Below are 21051 nucleotides of genomic sequence, written 5' to 3' on the forward strand. Positions count from 1 at the left end.
GGAACCTTTCTTCCAGTGTAGCAACATATCAAATAAGGAGACTCTAAGGAAATAAGGGGAAGGAGGAGTGTGAAAGAAAGATTTCTAGGATCTCTTCATAATTCTCATCCAGCTAGTGAGCCTGCCTGGCTTTCTTTGTAGCAATGTGGAGCCCTCAAGGTATGGCAGGTGTGATAGTCAAAGTCACAGGAATATCATAAATGTGTTCAGAGATTTCTGCGCAATGTGTTCAAGAGTCGTAAAAGTGGCTCCTTAGAAATACAAATGTGAAACAGGTTCTCTTCAGATGAGCGTAACCTTTGAAGATTTTGGCACATTCCAGCTTTGTTCTCAGATATCTCGAGGGGGCATTAAAAATGTCATTCTGTATAAAACTATCTGTAATATTTTTCTCAAGTACCACTTTTGAAATACTTCATTGCTAAATTAGACTGGATCCTGGCATGCATTGTGAGTTGTAGTCTTAGAGGAAATATAATTTCCTAACAACATGTATGGCTTTAATAGATACTATAATGCAAAGCACAAATTATCCATGATAGACACCTAACTATTACAAAATCTGTTGTGGTAGGCTTCTTAAATTGGGGAATTTGTACAATTTTTTCATTGAACAATGTTGTAAATTGGAAAGCAATGATTATAAATCTTATAAAATGCATTTTCCATGTTTTTTTAAGTTAACTCAGCATATGGTTTTCATGCCAAGTTAATTTTTATTTCCATCTTTAAATTATTGCTTGATTTATAGACCATTACTTTCCAAAAAGAATACAAATGGTTAACAATAAAAAAAAAAAAGCAAAACCAAATTTTTAAAAGAGGACCCAAACCAGGAAACAAGAAATAAAGAGGAAGTAGAGAAAATTAAACAAAACAACAGTTGGTTGAAACAGTTTATTAACACCGTAAATGAAATTTTATGTGATCTAGTGATTTTGTTGGGTTTCTAGCTCTCTAAATATCATTGCTCAGATGATGTATCAAGTTCAGCTTATTGAGAGTCAAGGCCAATCAGGTGTCTGCAACTCTTTCACATATCAGTGTGTTACTGTTGACTACTTGTCCCCATTTTTCAGCCGTGAAAAAGAGAACAGTATTATGTCTGCTTGGTGAGCATAGAGGAAATTAATTCATTGCATATAACCTTTTTGGGATATAAGGACTTGATATAAGGACTAGTGAATACAAAGTAGTGTAGAGAATGAGTTATGACTCACTAAGGAAAGAGCCACTCATCTACACCTATATTTGGCTCTATGTCCATACCTATATGTATTCCTAAATATGTTTTAAGGTAGTATCTATTAATTGCCTTTTAAAAGTCAGGGGGGGAAAGGAGGTAAAAGAGAAGGAGAATCAGGCACCCCAAACTGCAGCTGATGCATGGCCTATTTTGATTGGGTTTGTCAGAGTCTGTGGTAACACCATGATGAGAGGTTGGGTAAAGGGTTCCATTTCAATAGATTTCCAGAAGGTAGAATCTAGCCCATTTATCTTTTTTCCCCTCTAACTGTGGGCTTTCCACCTCCCTCATAGCCCAGCAAGGTTCAGAAACCTTAACTTTCTTTAAGGAAAACTGGCTCTTTTCCTCCTCAGGAGCATGGCAGGTGGTACCCAACTGAGCAGCTCACTTAACATGAGACTGGGCTGCAATCTTTAATGCCTTTTAAGGCAAAATGTTAAGATCCCACTCTGTCCAGGTCAGACCACCGAAGGGTTCTAAGACTTCATTTATGATGTCATTTTAAGTATTCTCCCCTTCAGCAATGACAATAAAAGTTAACTATTAAACTCATGTTTTCAACTTCCCACCATGGGTTCCCTGCAACACAAAACCAGCAAATTAAATCACAGCGATGCAAGGCTGCCTAAAGAAATAAAGGCAAATTCCTCATAAATAGTCCTAACTGTAGAACATCTGGCCTGCCCAGCTGCGTTTTCTCTGCATCAGTTGAGGATGTAACAAAGATAACTGGCCCCTAGTCTTTCCAAGTAACAAAAGCTCAGTTATTCTGAGGGCAGCTAAAGTGAGTGGGATATGGTGGACACTGCAGCCCTGCCACAGAGCCGCTATGACTCATTTATAAAACCTTAGAGTTGTCACTGCCAGGGAATTCCTCCTCCTCCTACACCCCTGTTGCTTCCTTGTCTTGGAATGGAGTTAGTAAATATAAGCTGGGGTTGAAAATAGATTGCTTAATCTGCCTCTCACTTCACACCATCCAGGTCTTGACTTCCTGTTGGATTTACTCATTCATTCATTTGTTCATTCATTCAGCAAATAGTAATTCTGTGTCTAGTCTGTGCCATGTCTCCTGGGATACAAAAGTGAAAAAAATGGGCACAGTTGCTTCCCCCATGATACTTACATTCTAGTGGGTGTTAAGAGTCAATACAGAAGTAAACCACCAGGTAAATACATAATTTCAAATGGTCATAAGCACTATGAAATACCATAAAATGGGGACCCATCTTAGATGGCAGTCAGAGAAGGCTTCTCTGAGGAGGTGATATTTATCTGAGACCTGAGGTATCTCAAGGCTTCAGCTACATACAGATTGGGGAGAAGAAAAGATCATGTTAGGTAGCGGGAACAGCATGTACACGGACTTGAGTCAGAAAAGAGCCTGGCATAGTGAGGACTGACGCAGGAGAGGAAAGTGTGGAGAGGGGCAGGGGCCAGATCATGAATCAACATCTGTCTCTGGGAACTGATTCATTTGCTGCCCCTGGTCAGTTTCATTGGTCAGATTTTGGCCTTGGAACTATTGGTAAAGTGTAACTCAAACAGATGAGGTTTTCAGTTTCAGCAAATATTCTCCTTAAGCACAGCTACCTTATGATAGATGATAGCCAATGAAGGTAGGGAGATGTGCGTGTGTGTGTGTGTGTGTATGTATAATCTTATATATAAATAAAATTTTAAAAATAGATATGAAACATAAGATCTTCTTTCCCTTCTCAGTTTTGAAGGTTACAGGAAATGCTTGTTTAGCATCAGATACTCTCAAGCAGTGCTGCTCAAATAGAAATTTCTGTGATGATGGAAAAGTTTTTTGTTTTTGTTTTTGTTTTTTATCTAAGCTGTTCAAAACAGTAGACACTAGCCACTTGGGGCTTACTGAACACTTGAAATGTGGCTAGTGCAACTAAGGAACTGAATTTTTAATGGTATTTAATTTTAGCTAATTTAAATTTATAATGGCTACTTTATAGGGTAGGACAGCTCTAGAATTTAGACTTACTTAAAGGAGCTTATTTCTCAAAAAGGTACTAACAAAGACTTAAGTTAGCCCAAAACCTGAGCAACATCTGTGATGGGTCATGGAATCCTGGTGGGGAAAAGTTTCAAACGATTTAGTCCAAGATCTGAAGGGATGGTATGGCCAGGTAGGCTAGGAAGGAGTTTAAATTTTCACAAGTCTGTACCAGAGTCTTAACAACTTCTGATTTTTAATGGCTCTCAGCATGTAGGAGACATGATAGGAGGCAGTGTTTCATCGAGCCTTGCTACCAAAGCTGCTCCACAGACCAACAGCTTTGCCATCACTGACAAACTTGTTATAAATGCAGAATTGCTGGCTCAACTCCTAGTCTCCCAATCGAATCAGATCTGCATTTTAACAGGATATCCCGTGATTCAAATGCCTATTCAAGTGTGAGAGGCAATTGTTATTGTGGAAAGGTTATGGAGTTGGGCAGATCTGGGTTCAAATCCCAGCTCTGCCACTTACCTGACTAAGTCTTGGGTCTCAATTTTCTCACCTGAAAAAGGAGGGTAGCACTACTTACTTCAAAAGATTGTTGTGAAGATGAAATGAGTCAATATATAAAAAGAAACTTGTATGAGGCCTGGTGTATGTTGGATGATCATTCACTCATTTGTTCATGTAACAAATAATTACTTTTTACCTATTCTGTTCTAAGCACTCTCCCTGTCCTGAGGTACCCCCTTTCTAAGCACCCCCTTTCAAGATAAAAACCAGAAAAACAAACAAAAAACTTGGGGAAGAAGAATGTTTTGTTGGGGTTGGGAGGGAAAGAAAATGTTCCTCTCTAGCAGTTAGTTTTAATATAATGTGGACAACTTATCTTTATAGGATTCTCAAATACTATAGAATCCTTAGAGGATTCTCAAAGATCAGGGACTTTCACCACTGTTCTCAGGCTTTTAATAGCAATGGGGAAATGGGGAGGGGAGAATAGGAAAGATACAGGAATTAGACAAACAAGGAAGGTTTGTTACTGTTTTATCAACAAATAAAAAGCATTAGAGCTTTTAAATATTAAGCACAAACTGTTAACTGCACAGATTTTCTTTTATTAGTTTCCTTGAAAAAGCAGCAGCAGCAGCAATTCTCACTGGAGGTCCCACTGGTAGGAAAGGGAATGCAAGGGGTGTTCTTTTCTGCTCCCCAGGCAAAGAGGGTTTCTCACCCAAGCCAGTAGGTGTTAATCTGCTTAAGCCTGCCTGAGTGGATCTGTTAGATTGCTGGCACATGGCCATTTAGGGGTTTTGTTTCCCAGACCACAGGAGCCCATTTTTCCAGGAGTTCCACTGGCTTTTTGTTTGATAACGTCTATTTCTAGCAGCATTTACTCCTTCAACAACAAATTCAATGGAACAAAAATTTACTGAACACCTACTATTTGGCAAACCCTCTGTTGGGGATACAGAGATGAATAAGGAACAGTTGCTGTGCTTCAGGAACTCATACAAAAGTAACTTCTGCTGCATTCTCTCAGGTGATGGCTGTTCTCACTGTGTCTTCTTACTGCTGGGGGCTGGGGGTGGGTGGAGAAAATCCTTTGGCTTCCTTGGCTGCCCCCTTTTAAATACCCACTGACCTCACTGTGCTCTCCTGAGGTCCCAGGGGCTTGAAGGGTTAATTACTTGCTTGCCATGGCTGGTTCATTGTTTCCCCAAACTTCCCACCCCCTCCAGTTCCATTTCCAGTTGTGAACTTTGTTTAATATATTTAAGTAATGTTTTTCTTTTCACAGAGGCAATACACATTCTTTATAGAAAAATACAGATACAGAAAATAAAGAAAAAAACTTTAAAATCATCCTTAATCCCACCATCCAGTAATAACCTGTTTTAATTAAAAGGGTATTTTTAGAAATTATAAGACATATAATTTAATATGAAGTTCAAAATATAGAGGAGGGCAGTCATACATAATCTGGTCATTTGAGACAGGATCAGCTTGGGTTTTTTTTTTCCTCCAGTCCTCTTGCAGTTATTATAAATGACACCTAGCATACAGCCTGCTAAAGTCATTATCTTTGGGGGAAAACTGTGCAAACCAGGAAGGGATACTTTTAACCATACTGGTAGATAAGGACATTTGTGATTTTACAAAAAACATGTTTAGAATTTTGCCATGAATATTTAAATCTCTGTTGCTATTCAAACGTTTCATCCCTGGTGACAGAATCTGACCCAAGAAACTTGTCTTGTCTTTGTTCCTTGGAATCTGAAATGGGAAATATAGAAATTTCTACTTTAAGAAAGTCTAATATAAGGATACTTGAATTCATAATGAAGAGCGCTTGAATCATTAAAAGCCTACCATGTGCCAGGCTCTTTGACAGGTATTATCCTCACGACAGTCCTATAAGATTGGTGTTATTAATCCTACTTTGCAGATGGTGAAAGAAAGGCATATAAAATTTAAGGGGCTGGCTCAAGACCTTGCAGCCAGTGCGTGGCAGAACTAGGACCCACAGCAAAGAGACGTTATGGTAGAGAGAGTGGAAAGCGTGTGGTAGACAGGTTCAGGGCCCCCTGGGCCACCCCCTCACTGTGGGACCTTGGGCAAGTTACTTAACATCCTGAGTTTCCCTGAACGGGACTTTTGTGTGACGCCACTTGCCTGCAATTGATGTTGACGTTAAGGAACAGTCCCAAGAACCAAGACGTGGAGTGCATTGTAAGGGTTGTTGAGGACACTGCTGAACAGTTCACAGGGTGCCTGAAAGAAATTTGTTTGATCTTAATTCCAAGGACAGTATTCTCCTGAGCTACTTACTGTCAGGTGACTCCTAACTTGTCAGGCTTCCTTTCTAGCACAGGCTCCTGGAAAACTGAGCCAACCTAAGGCCCGCCTACGGGAAGAATTGAGACCTTTAGGGTATGCATGTTTTGCCTTGCTCCTGATTGTGCTTTTTGCTTCAATTTTGTTTTAATTTCTTCTATCACTCTCATTTCCATTTTACCTTCTTGAATCTTCTGTATTTTAGATTTAACTCTTGGCTTCCTCATCTATGAACTGGGGATAATATTTCTTTGGAAGGGTGTCTGTAAAGCACTTAGCACAGTGCCTGGCCTGTATTAGATGCTCAATAAATAATGCCTCCTTTTGTGCTCTTGAAATGAATCTTCATAAAAAAAGAAAGACAGTATTTACATTCTAAAAGATTCTCTAATTTACAACAAGGTTAAGTACAGAGTTCTTTTAATACTACACAAATGTATTGGAAATAGGGTGCCGTTTTCACGCACTATCTTTCAGGGTATCCCTCACTGAGTCTGTCACATAACTGGCTGTGCTGATCCACCAACTCTTTGCTTCCTCCTGCTGCTCCATGTCCTGCACTATTCACGGACTCCTTGGGTAGAGTAGACTGAATTTTTTAAAATGAAAACCTTCCCTTTATCTTCCCAGATGAATTTTAAAAATGATATGTTGCAGAAAGTACAGGCTTGGAAGACCAAAGTTTTCTCTTTTACTTCATTTTAAAAATGGCCTCCTTTAACCAGTTCTTCAGTTTTCCATGTGCCTGCAAGGATGGATTGAATCCTATTCCTGCTACCTTTTAAAATAGGTTTAATTATCAACAGCCTAAAATTTGTCAGAAATTAAGTTGATGAGTTTATCATCACTATTAGTGATTTCTTAAATTACCATTTTTAAATTCTAACCATCTCATATAATCCTTAAGCCTCTTGAGAGTGTTAAATTGGTCAGTTTCTTTTCCCAGTCCCTAGCACTTTGAAGGTATCCAGTTAAAAAGCAAATTAATGAAATTAATAATATGTATGGAATAGGTCACAGTTAAGGTCACTGTCTAATAATCTTTTTAAAAAGATCTGGGCAGGCAGAGCCCAATAATCTGCTTATGTTTGCTTAAAGCAATTTGTTGGATCCTTAACACCTGTTGAGTTAAGTGTTGAGAAGTTATTTGGGGCGCCCGTTTGAGCTACACTGCCCTGAGCTTTCTTTTGTCCTCTCTCCCTCCCGCCCTCTTTCTCTCTCTCCATATTTTTCCTTTCTCTTTTATTTCTTTTGAATTTTTTATTGAAAATCTTCTGGTCACCAGTCTCTGTGCTAAGCACCAGGGACCCATTGGTGGGCAAAATAGACAAGGCCCCTACCCTCACAGAACTTATAGTCTGGTGAGGAAAATTAGGCATTAATTAAATCACATTCATTGATTAAATTGTGGTAGGCACCACCAGGCAGTATGGGATATGACTTAGTCTGGGGTTGGGAGACAGCTTCTCTGCATTGAAATATGAAGAATGAGTGGATACTAAGGGAAGACTGAGGATTCTAGGCAGCAGAAACAGTGTGTGCAAAGGCCCTGTGGTGCTGGGAATCATGGTACTCTGGAAAAAATGAAAAAGAGATAACTGTGGCTGGATAAGACACTACAAAGGCAGGGAGTAGGGAATGCTTCTGGTGAGGTCTGCAGGAACCAAGACATATGCTTTGTAAAGATTTTGACTTTCAGCTTAAGAACAATGGGAAGCCACTAGCATTCTAAGGAAGAACTGGAGGTGTGAGAACTGTTAGTGACTGTTACATCTTCATCTGTCTCTGCAGGAGCAATGCAGTCATACACGTGGTCTCTAACATACACAGTGACAACAGCGGCAGGGTCCCCAGCTGAAAACTCCCAACAGCTGCCCTGTATGAGGAGTACTCATGTGCCTTCCTCCTCGGTCACACACAGGATACCAGTTTATCCCCACAGAGAGGAGCACGGGTAGGTGACTTTCCTGGGATGTTGCCTTACTTTTTAAGTTTGATTTGAAAGGGCAGGGTTTACTCAGCAGTTGTTTTCTTAGAGGACAAGAAGGACTCGCCCTTTGTTGAGTTCTCAGTGTGCTCAGCCCTGCACCCTGTATGACTGTCTCATGCGTCCTCACAACAACCAGGTGAGGTAGGCTTGGGTGACCCTGCTTGACAGATTATGAATTTGAGGCTTAATTAAGCTCAGTTCCCCAAGGCCACATGGCTGGGAAGGGTAGGGCCAACTGAGCATCTGTCCGCCTCCTTTAGAGCCTCAGCTGAAAACTCCCTTTCAGCAGCTCCCCTGGGTGGCTCTTTGTGCACTTAGTAGCCTTATAAAATAAAGCTTCATGGTAGGTCCGAGTCTTTTATGACTCAATCAGAGGAGGGCTTCCCTACCTGAGGCTGGAGGTCCCTCAAGGGCAGCAGTTATTCATGGGGTTCAAGGAATCCCTGTGCGTTCCAGTGGTGCTTTGGACCCTGAATAAATAAATTGTTTGTTTTGCCACCTTTTTTCCCCCAATGTACATAGTGATGTTACTGTGATGGGTAAACTACAAATCCACTTTAAAGTGTTACCTGAATCATAACAGCTTTTTGCCATTATGTTTGTCTTTATTAAAAGACACTACTTACACAATGTCTAGTGTGCAGTGATCAGAAAACCACTTACGATGTTAAAAAGGGCCTTTCATCTCAAGAAGTGAGGCTCTGTTGTGTGGGTGCACTGAGCCTCACAAGCCAGGTTCCAACAGACCAGCTGCACAGGAGGAGACGGAGGAGGACCTCTCAGGCCCCTTCCAGTCAGCAGCCTGAGGCCTCGCTGTTAACGTACTTCCAGTTGATTCCACAGGTTCAGGTGCCCCAGACCAGTCCGTGGGGTAGCCATCATTTTCTCAGGGGGCCTCTTAGAGTATTTTCCACACATTTAAAATCAACTTTGAAATTGTTTCAGAGAGCCTTCAGTTCTGCAGGAATAACAGAATAGACACCCACTGGTCATATGTCAGCATCTTTGCTATAAAGCTGTTATTAAGAAGACCAGTGATTGTAGTATCATATGTTTCCATAAGACTTTCTCTTTTATAAAGTGTCTTCACATATATGACCCTCAGAATAACCATGAGCAGCATTTTTACAGATGTGAGAAATGAGGATGTGAGAAGCCCAAGGTCCCACAGCTAAGCCAGGCTTAGAGCCAGAGTCTGAGGCCTGGTTGGCCATTGCCATGTTGTTTTCCCCCAGGGGAGAGCTCACAGAAACATACTACATCCTTCCCCAAGATGGGGAAGCAGAGGCCTGAGCAATACAAAAACAGAAGTCCCAAAGTAATTTCTTTTTTTCATCCCCTATTTGACTTCAGGCTATAAATATGGGGCTTTTAACCACAACAGGAGAAGAGGTTTCCATCATTAATGATGTTTTGCTCAGGGCTGGCTTTCATTCCCTGTACACGTGTCAGGTGGTAAGGGAGGTGTGCTGGGGGAGAAGGAAAACCCACATGGGAGTTTAAAACTACTACAGCAGAGCTGCAGAGTGGAGATGGTAAGAATCAAAAAGAAGGAAAATGGAAGGAGAAAAAAAGAAAGAAATGAAGAACAAAAAGGAAAAGGGGTAGATGAGGTGGGTTTTTAAAGGTGTCAAACTGATTTGTTCTCCCTGCTATTACTCACAGTATTCAATGTGCTTAACGCGTTCTAGATACACAGGAAGCTATAACTACGGGAGCTATGGCAACCAGCACCCTCCCCCGATGCAGAGCCAGTACCCGGCCCTCCCTCATGACACAGCCATCTCCGGACCACTCCACTACTCCCCTTACCACAGGAGCTCTGCACAGGTGAGTTGGCGACCCTGCTTTCTCACCCAGGTCTTGATCTAGTCAATTTAACACAATTAACAAGCACCTTCTGCATACAGTGTGTGCAGCCTGTGTGCCTTCAAGGAAAGGAAAGTCTTTTTCTCAGTACCATTTCTTCCTTCCAGTGTCTGTGCCTGGTGGCTGCTCAGCCAGCGTTTACCCTCACTTGTTCTCACGCATGTGGGTGCTGACCACGTGTCTTTAGCTGTGTCCTCCCTTTGACCTCTCTCCCAGGATCTGGTCAGCCACCATGTCTGATACTCTTTTCTGGGCAGCTGCCTTCAGACTAGACCTTCTGTCTCCTTTGCCATCTTCCTCCCTGGTTCAAAGAGACCCTCTTTGAGTCCTGTCAGGACTATCATCTTAGCATCATCCTAACAGGTATCTCGGTTTCACGTCTGTTCCTTTTCAGTCCTGCCCACACACATAATCTGACCAGAAGAATCCTGAGACAGACCCTTATCAGCTCCTTCTCAGACCACACATTGCCTTTGGCTCTTCACTGTCTACCAAACCAAATTGGCCCTCTGTGGCCTTGGTGAATGGGAATTGTGACTGCACCTGTCACACCAGTGTCGGGCACTCTGCTTGTCTCAAACACTTTCCTGTGCCCGGCCCCAAACACAACTCATCACCGATTCCATCCAGTTCTACATCCTCAGTGTCTTTGCACTGTCACTGTCCTTGCCTCAGATCAGGTCTTTATCCAACCTAGATGATGACAGAAGCCATCCCATCTGTTTCCGTGCTGCTAAACTTGCCCCATCTCTGGTCCATCCCTAGTACTGCAGCTAGCAAATTTCTAGAAGAAAACCCAACTGGCCATAACACTCTCCCTCTTTGCAATGTCATCGCTTTCAGAGGCAAGTTCAATTCCTTAGCACGTCTCTCAAGACTCATCACATCTGGGCTCCACCTACTCGTCTGGCCTACCAGCGACACCTCCTATCTTTGCCCCAGCCATGCCAGCCCACCTGCAGTTCCCCCACCTCTTTGCAGATACTGTTGCCTCAGGGCAGGGTTCTCTTCCCTGACCTCTTCGTGTTGTGTCTGTGCGGCACTTCCTGACACCATCCCGTCCTTCCTCCAGGACCGTATTAGGTGCCCATCTTCTGTACTTGCATGGCACGTTGGGCTTTCCCCTATCAGTAGCACTTCTCACACCCTGTTATTACCAACTTTCCTCTGTCCCTTCTCATACAGGGGCATTCACTGTTTATTGAACAAAGGAGTGAACAGGAGGTGGGTCAGCATAAACAACTATGGTGTGCTGCAGCATGGGAGCTGCAGCAGGTTTGGGAGGCAAGGTGAGAGCTTAAGAAAGAGCTCCCACATCACTAGCAGGATGGCCATCCAGAGAGGGAACTGGTAGAGGAGGGAGCGCTGCCATGAAGTGCTTGCAGGAGTCTAGAACAGACATGGTGGGACTTGAGTTGGGGTGGAGGCTGCAGTTTACATCAGCTGTCAGCACAGACTTGCCTCCGAGGGAGGGCATCTAGCAGAATGTATCCACAACACACAGCACGCAGGGCAAACAGGCGTCTTGTTTTGATTTCCATCTGCAGTACCAGGGGGAGACCTGGTATAATCCCCAGATAAGCCAAGAAGTTGATTCCACTAAATCATCACCTGGGGAATTCATTGTAGGTCTCCACTGCATCACACAGCCTGCTCCTCAGGTGCTACTGCTCCTGGGAGCGGAGTCTTTGCTCCTCACAGTGATCCCCTCAGTGACTTAGAACTGCTACCACAGACTGGGTGACACAGGCTGAGCAGCCCATTTGTTCATTCATTCATTCGTTCACTCATCCATCCATTCCCCAAATGATTGTCATGCCTGCTATCTGGCAAGCACTGCTCTCGCCACTGAGAATACAGGGAGAAAGAGACAGAAGCCTGCTTTGGGAGAGCTTCTGCTCTAGTGAGAGGCCTTGGTCTGAGCAGCAGTGGCAAGATCAAGCTGAAATCCCAAGTCGCAGCCCCCAGTACTACCTTCCCTCTTTCTGCACTCCCTCATCCCTCCTCGTGAAATTTCTGGAGCTAGTTTTTCTCGGAGATTACTTTTAAAGTCTTTGCCATAAAAAGAAGCCAGTGGCTTCTGAAGGCCCATGAGGTACCCGGTGATCAAAGGCAGGTCTACAGAATCCACTCTAGAAACCCTAGTGGTCCCGAGCTGGAGCACTGTCATTTAACTGCTGGTCCTAATCGAAGGGTCAAGGACTAAATGAAGGCCCAAGGCAAAGGGCCTGCTCTGAACCCAGGGTAGGTGTAGGGGGTGACAGGGTCCTGCCGGCCTCACTACCACCATGCCTGTGGCTCTTAGACATGGTCCTTTCACAACCTCCAATGCCCACCACACACACGCTCATGCTCTGCACTTCACAGTTAATGTCTTTGTCTCCATTTGTAAAATGGGGGTGGGGTTAGTTACATCACATCTCTTCCCAGGTTGATGGGTGAGGTCAGTGCTTCTCCTGGGGAAGGTACTGTCTCAAGACAAAGAATCCTTCATTTTGTTTTTCATTAACACTTATGCATCAAGCACTGTTTTAGTCACTTTCAAATACACAGGCTCACTTAATTCTCAGAGCAACCTCAGGAAGAAGGCATTTTCTCCAGTTTTTAAAGATGAGGAAATCCTCGGAAGGTAATTTACCCCATACCATGCATCCAGCAAGTGAGAAAGCAGACTCAGAGGCAAATTCTCCAAATCTCAACCCCAAGCCCATGGCACTGAACACTACACAATGGGTGTTTTGGAGGATGGGAGGTAAATTCAAGAGGTTACTACAACTATTCTCAATAAGTTTCGAGTTCCCAAAGAGAAGAATTGCACACCCAAAATATTGTATTTCTTTCCTTTCCTGGTACTTGGGTTTAAGGTTTAACATGTAGAGGAAAATCCACTGCAGGGCTAATTAGTTTTAGCTTTCCAGAGCAGAGGTCAAGCTGTTCCAATCCTAAGTACCAAATATCACACTTCATTATATCAGACTCAGTGGGAAAAGATTAGTCTGAATTGAAGAAAAATCACCATCACAGAATATGGTTAAAGAATGCAGTCGGTCATCAGCACAAGAAACTAACTTCTGCAAATAAATGTCTGCCCAGGTTTGCCTTAGAGAACTGATACAACACCTCTGTGAAGTTCAGTAATCACAGACATTGCAGCGTTTGCTCACAATTATGTGATGCTATTTTTTTTTTGAAATAGGATATTGTATGTCCTCGTTTGTACTACTCATTTGAGCAAGACATGCTTTCCTCATGAGTACTACCAAGGTTAACCTCCAGCCCTGCTTGAATTCTCATAATTTCTGAATGAGCAAATCCAGATGAATGAGGTTGCACAGGGTTAGGTTTGAATTATTTCAGAAAAACACCCTTCTTACCACTGTGCTGCACTTGTCCACATCAAAAGACATGAACAAAGGATGGGATCAGCTGCCTCTTCCCCGGTTCCCCATTCTCACACCCAACCAAGAAGAGAAAACAAACCAGACCAAGTACACAACCACAGAATGTTTCTGAGCCTCATTTAACACATGCTTGTGGAACCTCTACCCTGTCAGCAGCCATGAATGTGACCTGGGCCCCTGAGCTCAAAAGCCATTTGATCAATCAGAAGCTATATGGCTAGAAAGACACTTAGAGTAGAATGAGAAAGTTGCTTCTCATTTCTCATCTGTATGGCCAAGACCCAGCCTTGCCAAGAAGTCACACGGCTCTCACAGCATGTCCAGCAGACCAGCCCGGTGCCAGGGGGTCCTCGATCTCAGAGGCTCAGTGACTGCTACAAAGTTTGCTTAGGGTGCTCCCTTTTGGGCCAAAGAGAATAAAAATAGTCAACCATAGTGGCATAAAATCTCTGACTATAGAGCCAGGCTTCCTGAGTTCAAATCCCACCTCTGCCTCTTATTAGCACTATGCCTCCATCCCCTCATCTGAAAAGCGGCGATAATCTTAGTACCTATTTCATAGGGTTATTGGGAGGGTTGAGTGACTTAATAAAGGTTAGAACAGAGCCTGGCTTATAGTTAACACTATTTGTGTTTATTATTATTATTATCATTATCATCATCATCATCCTTATCATCATCCTTTGTAACACCACAGTTGTTATATTTTGTGTAATTACAGAATTAATATCTGTCTCCCTCACTATACTAGCTCTGTGAAGGCAGGGACCAGGTCTTTTTTTTTTTTTTTCTGACCATAATATTCCCAGGACTCAGAACAGACTTGGCCCTTGGTGCATACTCATTAAATACTCGTCGATGAATGAATGAATCCTAATTCTGGTAGTAAGCTGCTGTGTGACCTCAAGCAAGTCACTTCCTCCATCTTGAACTCAGTCCCCTCATCTGTAAAACGAGAGATAGCACCAGACGGTCAGTCACTAAGGCTCTTCCTATCATGATCCTATGACTTGAAGAAGAATATTAATAGCTGCCATATTTTGAAAACTGACTATGTGGACATTCTAAGTGTTTCACATATATTAACTCAATTAAGCCTGGCCCTAAAAGCTCAGCAGATGTGGACTCTGTGGCAAAAATTTGGGGGAGCAATGTCCTGGGAGGGGGCTGTCCGCTGGTAGACCTTTGGGCAGTGAGAGCTGCCTTTCATAGGAAAACAGTTTGTGCTCCCGACGGGGCCACCTTTCACCCATACTCAAGGAGCAGCCCATTTGGTCAGGGTCAGGGATAAAGGGCTCATTCTTCCCTCCCCGTGTGCAGGGAAGTCAGCCCTTGGTGTGGGGAGTCTCTTCTTCTCAAAATAGAACTTCCTAATATGGTTCCAAAGAGGCCCAGGGTCAATCTCAGCTGACATGGACTCACACCACAGGCACTGGACAGAACCTTTGTCCACTTGTACACACATGCCCACACACACATGCCCACAGCACCCCTCACACACCTCTCTCTCAGGGTGGGGACTGGTGACTCATCTCCACTGTAACATCAGTAGCAACAGTGTGTGATTTGACCTTGAAAAGCATGACTTCCGGTTACGGGTCCTCAACAAAAAGCGCCTTTATTCTGGACAGAGCTCCCTGGACCCCAGGGTTTGTGCCCAGTGTGCTCGAGGATCCCGCATGAAACCGGATGTGAAGTGTGAAAGGTGAGGCGGGTGCTCCCGCCAGACTAAATAGAAGCTTCACTGGTGGCATTAACCGTCAGGCCTGTCAGCCTCTCATCTTTCAATGGTCTCTTCAACACGGGGAAAACAAGTCACTGACTCATTTGCAATTAGCTGACCTAACAAGACAGAATTTTCCAGGCCGGATTCTGTGGTAACAGAATTTTATTGTCACATTGGAGATATTTTGAGCCAGTCTCATTTCCAGGCAATTACTCTTTTGAGTCTGTGACACAACCCCTGGGCACAGCTGCATCCAGGGTCCTTGGTGAGGCACAAAAGCCACACTCTCTCGGGGTCTGTGGGAAGGAGGCTGTCAGTCCACACTGTGACATTTTATCTATACAAGCCAAGGCAAGTGAGGGCTCTGCCAGAAGCTCAAATTGAGGCCTGATCATAGTTGGAAGACCGTGTGGTCTGGAGGGGAGGAGGAGTGTAAAAGAAGAGTGACAGATTCAGTTTCAGTGGGATGTGTTCCAGAAAAGGAGCGTCTTCCTCTCTGAATTCTGTGTAGTTCAGTTGTGGTGGGTCATGCCTAGTTTGGGCCGGTCAGATTGATGTGCAGGAGAAGTGCCACCCCGGGACTGGGTTTGCATGCCAGCTCTTCCCCTAGCCTGCCAGGTGACGCCTCACCTCATGGATCCTTGTTCTCTCATCTGTACAACATGGGGTTTGATGATATGACCCCCTTCAGGTTCTTTCCAGTGGTTAACACCCTCTTGTTCATTCACCCAGTAGTTATGGAGCACCTGCTAGGTGCCAGGCATCATCTCAGATGTTGGGCCTGTGGTAGAGACCATGACAAAGCCCCACTAGGAACTTAGGAATATAAGCCAGTGGAAGGGAACAGCTCACAAGCAGGATGCTCAGATCTTGACCAATAGGTGGAGGGTAGAACACTTAGCTTGGTGAGATAGGATGTCCAGAAGAGTCTCCCTCAGAAGGTGACATTTGAGCTGAGATCTGAAGTTGGATGAAAAGGCAGGCACGGAAGGAGCTTGGGGGTACAGGTGGGAGAGAGGTGTTCCAGGCAGAGGGAACAGGTGGGATGAAATTCTCTGAGATGGGAACCAGCTTGGCATCGAGAGGACCAGAGAGGAGGCCTCTGTGCCAGGGAGAGCACCCTGAGGTGAGGGGACATGTACTGGGGAGACTATCAGGAGGGGGAAGCAACCTTTTTGAAAAAATTAAAGATCGTTTTGTAATATTTGTTAAAATTATCTGTTGAATACCTGGGCTCTTGTCTCTTTGGGCAGGACCCAATCTTATATGGTTTCCTTGGGATTTAGAGTGGGTCCTGGGCTGGAACCCCAGCGCTCAGGCCTGAGGGTCCACCATGGCTGCTGCACACACAGCAAGTCTGGGGATTATGAGCACCTCCACATGCTTTCTGTCCACAGTCTCCTTGGCAACAGCCCTTGGTGCCTTCTTCCCTGAGTTCCCAGGTACCACCTACACCATTGTCCCTCTTTCCTACCTGCTCTTTTGACTGTGAGTGGCTGCCCTGTGCTATGGAAGGCATACTGTCTGTCCTATTAGGACAAAGCCCCCACTGCTAGAAGTTGGAGCTCTCTTTCTGGACCTGTGAATAGCTGGTTCTCTTCACATGTTTTGGGCCTAACAACCTTCCCCTGCTTCCCCTCGGGCTTCCACTCAGAGGCAGAACAGTTCCCTTTGGCCCCCTCGACTACAAGGAGCAGCCATTGTTGTCATAGCCCCTTCTCCTGGCAGTCTAGGCTTCAGCCTGTCTGTCTCCCTCACAGGAGGCAGCCTCCTACCTAATCCCTCGGGGCTCCACTCTCCAACTGTCAGGGAAGACAGATGGGGAGCAGAAGAACTCAGACGTTCACCCGCAGACTCTCCCCTGCTCGCTGCCCTTGCCATCCTTGGTGACTGGCTCCTGCTCTTGTTGGGGTGGCCCTTAGCACAGCAAGGAAAGCTTTGTGTTGACCAGCCTGCAAACTGGGAGCTCTCAAAGGAAGCCCGGAGCTCCTCCCCTTCCTCCCCTCCGATTGTACTATGAGCTGCTTATTTGCATAGCTGTCTTGGAAACTGAAAAGAACATAAAAGCAGTAGCACTTCAGGGACGCTCCTCTTACTCCTGATTCTTTCTAGAACTGCTTCCCTTCTTGTAGCTACTAACACCTGTTTTTCTGACCTGCACAAAAGCACCCCTCCCTCCCATCCCAGTTGGCTTATCTTGACTACTCCTTCCACTGCATCCACGTCAAGCCCAATCATTTACCATTTCCTGCTTGTGTATCTTCCAGGACATAAGTGAATGTGAACCAAAAAGAGAGATATTCTCTAAATGATAGGCAGTAATAATAACCTTTGAAAGCTATTGACTTGCTTCCTCTTCAAAAGCCTGCTTTTAGGCTGCAGTTCATAATTGAATTCAACTGTAAAATGCTATTTTTAATGATGTCATTGTGTTTTACTTGGCAGTATTATTCTCTTGGGATGGAGTGGGACCTATCACATCTCCATAAATGATAAAATGATAAAGCTCAAAACCATCCATCCATCTATACATCCGTATCTATGTGGACATGCTGTTACTCGTGTTCTCTCTCTCCCCCCACCCCTCCCTCCTCCCCTCCTCCTGTATTTCCACTGGGATTATTCCTTCTTTTGGGTTTGACTTCCCCAAATATTCCAGATTAAGAGCACAAAGTCAGTATTACTGGTTGAGTGAACACTAGCCCAGCTCTGGCTATGAAATTCTCTGTATTTCTCCTGTTGGATACTTCATAGATCAAGATTCAGTCTTCCAGAATTCCATTGGTTATTTCCCATCAACTTTCATTAACAGCATCTTAAGAAATTTAATTTAAACTGTGAACATTACTGCTATTGTGTATATGTAACTTCAAGCTGATTTTAACTTTGTGGACTTTCTTTCCCCTCAACAAGTACCCTTTTAATAGCCCCACTTCCCGGATGGAACCTTGTTTGATGAGCAGTACTCCTAGACTGCATCCTACCCCAGTCACTCCCCGATGGCCAGAGGTGCCCACAGCCAACACGTGCTACACAAGCCCGTCTGTGCATTCCACGAGGTATGGAAACTCTAGTGACATGTACACACCCCTGACCACACGCAGGAATTCTGAGTATGAGCACATGCAACACTTTCCTGGCTTTGCTTACATCAACGGAGAGGCCTCCACAGGATGGGCTAAATGACTGCTTTCATAGGAATTTGTATTTAATATTAATAATAATTATTAATAATAATAATAAACCCAACACCCACCCCCTGAAGACTTTATCTCTATACATCATAACTCCTGGACTATTCCTAGACATTCATTTTCCTAATGAACATGAGGCTGGAATTCAGTGTGGGATGAATAAACTTTAGTTCAGAAATGGGACTCACTAAAAGTTGGTGAGATTGGGTTCCTGTACCCAAGCCAGACTTGACTATGTAGAGCACTATCTCGGGCAGGCCAGCCTGTGCCTTTTCCCTCTGTTCCATGACTTCACTTTAATGTTGGCAACCACTCCTGGTAAACTACTTATTTTCCTGTTGACAAAAGCTCTTTAGTCTTGAAGGATGGATACTGGAGACAGGATCTGGTTTGTGTTCTTGGATGAGCACATAATTTACCAAGAACATTCACCTTTCCGTCTGTCATCTTACTGTACAACGAACAGCCCTCAGATACATCCCAAGCATCCTCCTTCCTGGTGGTGTCATCCTGATTTCTGGAGCATCAGGGCTAGATGGAGGTGCCTGGAAACCTAGATTCCCTGTTACACTCGTGTCTGTCCCTGTACCTGCATTGTCTTGGAATGTAAGCACTGTTTAGAGGGAAGGAAGAGGCCTGTTCTGTATGCCTTAAGTTGGTTGAGGTTTGTAGGGGACCGGTTCTTCTACATGCAAGTATTTGTCCTAAGTTTGCACAATGGCTAGTGTCAGCAAAAGGCAGGAGAGGGGTTTTTTAAGTTCTGTGAGAATGTGGTTTTATGGCATTGAGTATCATACTCAGCTCTGCTGTATTAACTTTGTGGAACTGAATGGACCAAACTTTTAACTTACCAAGCGCCAAGTGTGAAGATGGCTTTCATGGTTCCTTCATAAGACTGTAATAATTTCCGACACTTTGATAGAAAAAAAATTCAAAGCTGTGCCTTTGAGCCTATACTATGTATGTGTGGAAATAAAAATGTATTGTACTTTTGGAAAATTTTTTTCTTAGGCATTTTTCTGTGAGATTTGTAGCAATTTGTGAGGTTTGTTAGAGATTAACATAGGTTTTCTTTCTGTATTATAAAAAAACACCAAGAAATTATGGTGGACCTATTACCCTATGGGTAAGAAATACATGGAAATATGACATCGGATGTTTTAGCAATTGTTCTGTAAATAAAATCTTTGATCACACCACTCAGTGTGATAATCATGTCTACAGCTAAAATGGAAATAGTTTTATCTGTACAGTTGTGCAAGATATGAATGGTTTCACACTCAAATAAAAAGTATTGAAATGACCCGCTTTCTTCATTTTTCATTTTGCATTTGATGTGACCTCCGTGTGTGTGTGTAAGATAAACAACATTCTGAATACTTAGGGTAAGTAGGCAAAACAAAACTAAGTGGTCTTGTATGGTTGTGCTTATCCAGTTCCCTATGGTCTTGTCATCATTAAGATCTGGATAGGCCACACATGGAGTCCTTAAACAACGATTTAGTACCTGCAGCCTGATCATAGGGAACCAGTTCTACATACAGGAGTTTACCTTAAGTTTGCACAATGGCTAGTGTCAGCGAAGGGCGGGAGCCTTCTAGCTGTTACAGGGAATATTATTCTTCAAAACCACCATCATTAAGAGATCCCCTAGTACTTAGTTCATTATGTTTTAATGATCACTGGGTATAAGGATATTTCAAGGGGAGTGCTTTAAATGCTAATAAGTCTCTGGAACAGAATAGTAACATTACTGAATACTTCATACGTATCAACAAATTCTAATCCAGAACTGCATTTTGATTCTAGGGTTGGGAAGTGAGGCTATAGCGGTGAAATGATTAAATGTTTTGCCCAAATGTTAAGAGTCTAGGATCTATGAGAAATTCAGAGCCATGGATTTCCAGAAATGGCAGTAGTGACTATTTTAACTAAAAGGCATGAGGATTTGACAAGTCAATTTGCATTTTAGGAAGATTTATTTTTAAAGCCAAGTTCTTACTCGCTATTACATAACATATTTATACCTGAAAATGATTTTAGGATTAAAATTATGTATTTTACCTAGCATCTCCTTTAAAAAATTTAGCTGTTTCTACCAAAAGAAAGCAGATGTTGGATTTCAGTCTCTGATGATATATTTCGGCTAAGGTCAATTAGTTGGCTTTATATGAGGAAAGTAAGGGAGAGGAAGAATAAAATTTCTTTCTTTTTTTAAAATTTCATATTTAGTCACTGAAAGTAAGTATGAGCATAATCAGACCTATTGCTCTCTGGCAATCCAGAGCTTGTGCTCCATAAATGAAAGGGCGGAGTAAGTCTGACTGTTGACCTACTAAGCACAAAAAATTAAGCAATTACCAAATTCTCTAGCCACGTGTGTAGCAGCAGCACATAATAAACCACACCCATGTACAAGTAACAACCACGGGCTCTGTAAATGCACAGGTATTTAGGCAAAAACAGTCACACTCAACAAGGCCCTGAATCCCAGAGAATTACAGTGATGGCTCCAAGAACTTTGCAGAGGAGAGAGTGTGTGTCTCCCTGTCATGGCACAGCCAGAAACTGGGAGTCGTCAGCGCCTCGACGTAGAAAGAGGCAGCTTGAGATGAGGGCAAGTGTCACTGGGCCTTGTCTCCAGAGCACAAGGTGCCCATCTCTTGGGAGCTGAGCATACCGCCTGTGCTCCCAATTATTCTAAAGCTTCAACTTCAGAACGGCAAGGGATCTGATTAGGAAAAGACAACAGCTGCTGTGAGCTCATGACTCAACTGCACCTTCTCTCCCTGTGGTGGTTCCTCGCCAGTCACCAGGATGGAAATGG

At 43.5% G+C, this 21051-nt stretch overlaps 1 protein-coding gene across 6 annotated transcripts in view; it reads left to right on the forward strand.

The window, feature by feature from the left end:
- RFX4 (regulatory factor X4) overlaps window positions 1–19523 on the forward strand; it is a 150107-nt gene extending 130584 nt beyond the window's left edge. For all 6 annotated transcript variants that reach the window (XM_064491682.1, XM_010996458.3, XM_031462846.2 and 3 more), the window contains 3 exons: window positions 7836–7998; window positions 9726–9864; window positions 17944–19523. In XM_064491682.1, coding sequence (XP_064347752.1) covers window positions 7836–7998; window positions 9726–9864; window positions 17944–18216 — 575 coding nt within the window. In that variant the 3' untranslated portion in view covers window positions 18217–19523. The remainder of the gene's footprint in view (window positions 1–7835; window positions 7999–9725; window positions 9865–17943) is intronic.
- Window positions 19524–21051: the final 1528 nt, after the last annotated feature.

This window comes from Camelus dromedarius, chromosome 11 (genome assembly GCF_036321535.1).
Source record: "Camelus dromedarius isolate mCamDro1 chromosome 11, mCamDro1.pat, whole genome shotgun sequence".
Taxonomy (NCBI): domain Eukaryota; kingdom Metazoa; phylum Chordata; class Mammalia; order Artiodactyla; family Camelidae; genus Camelus; species Camelus dromedarius.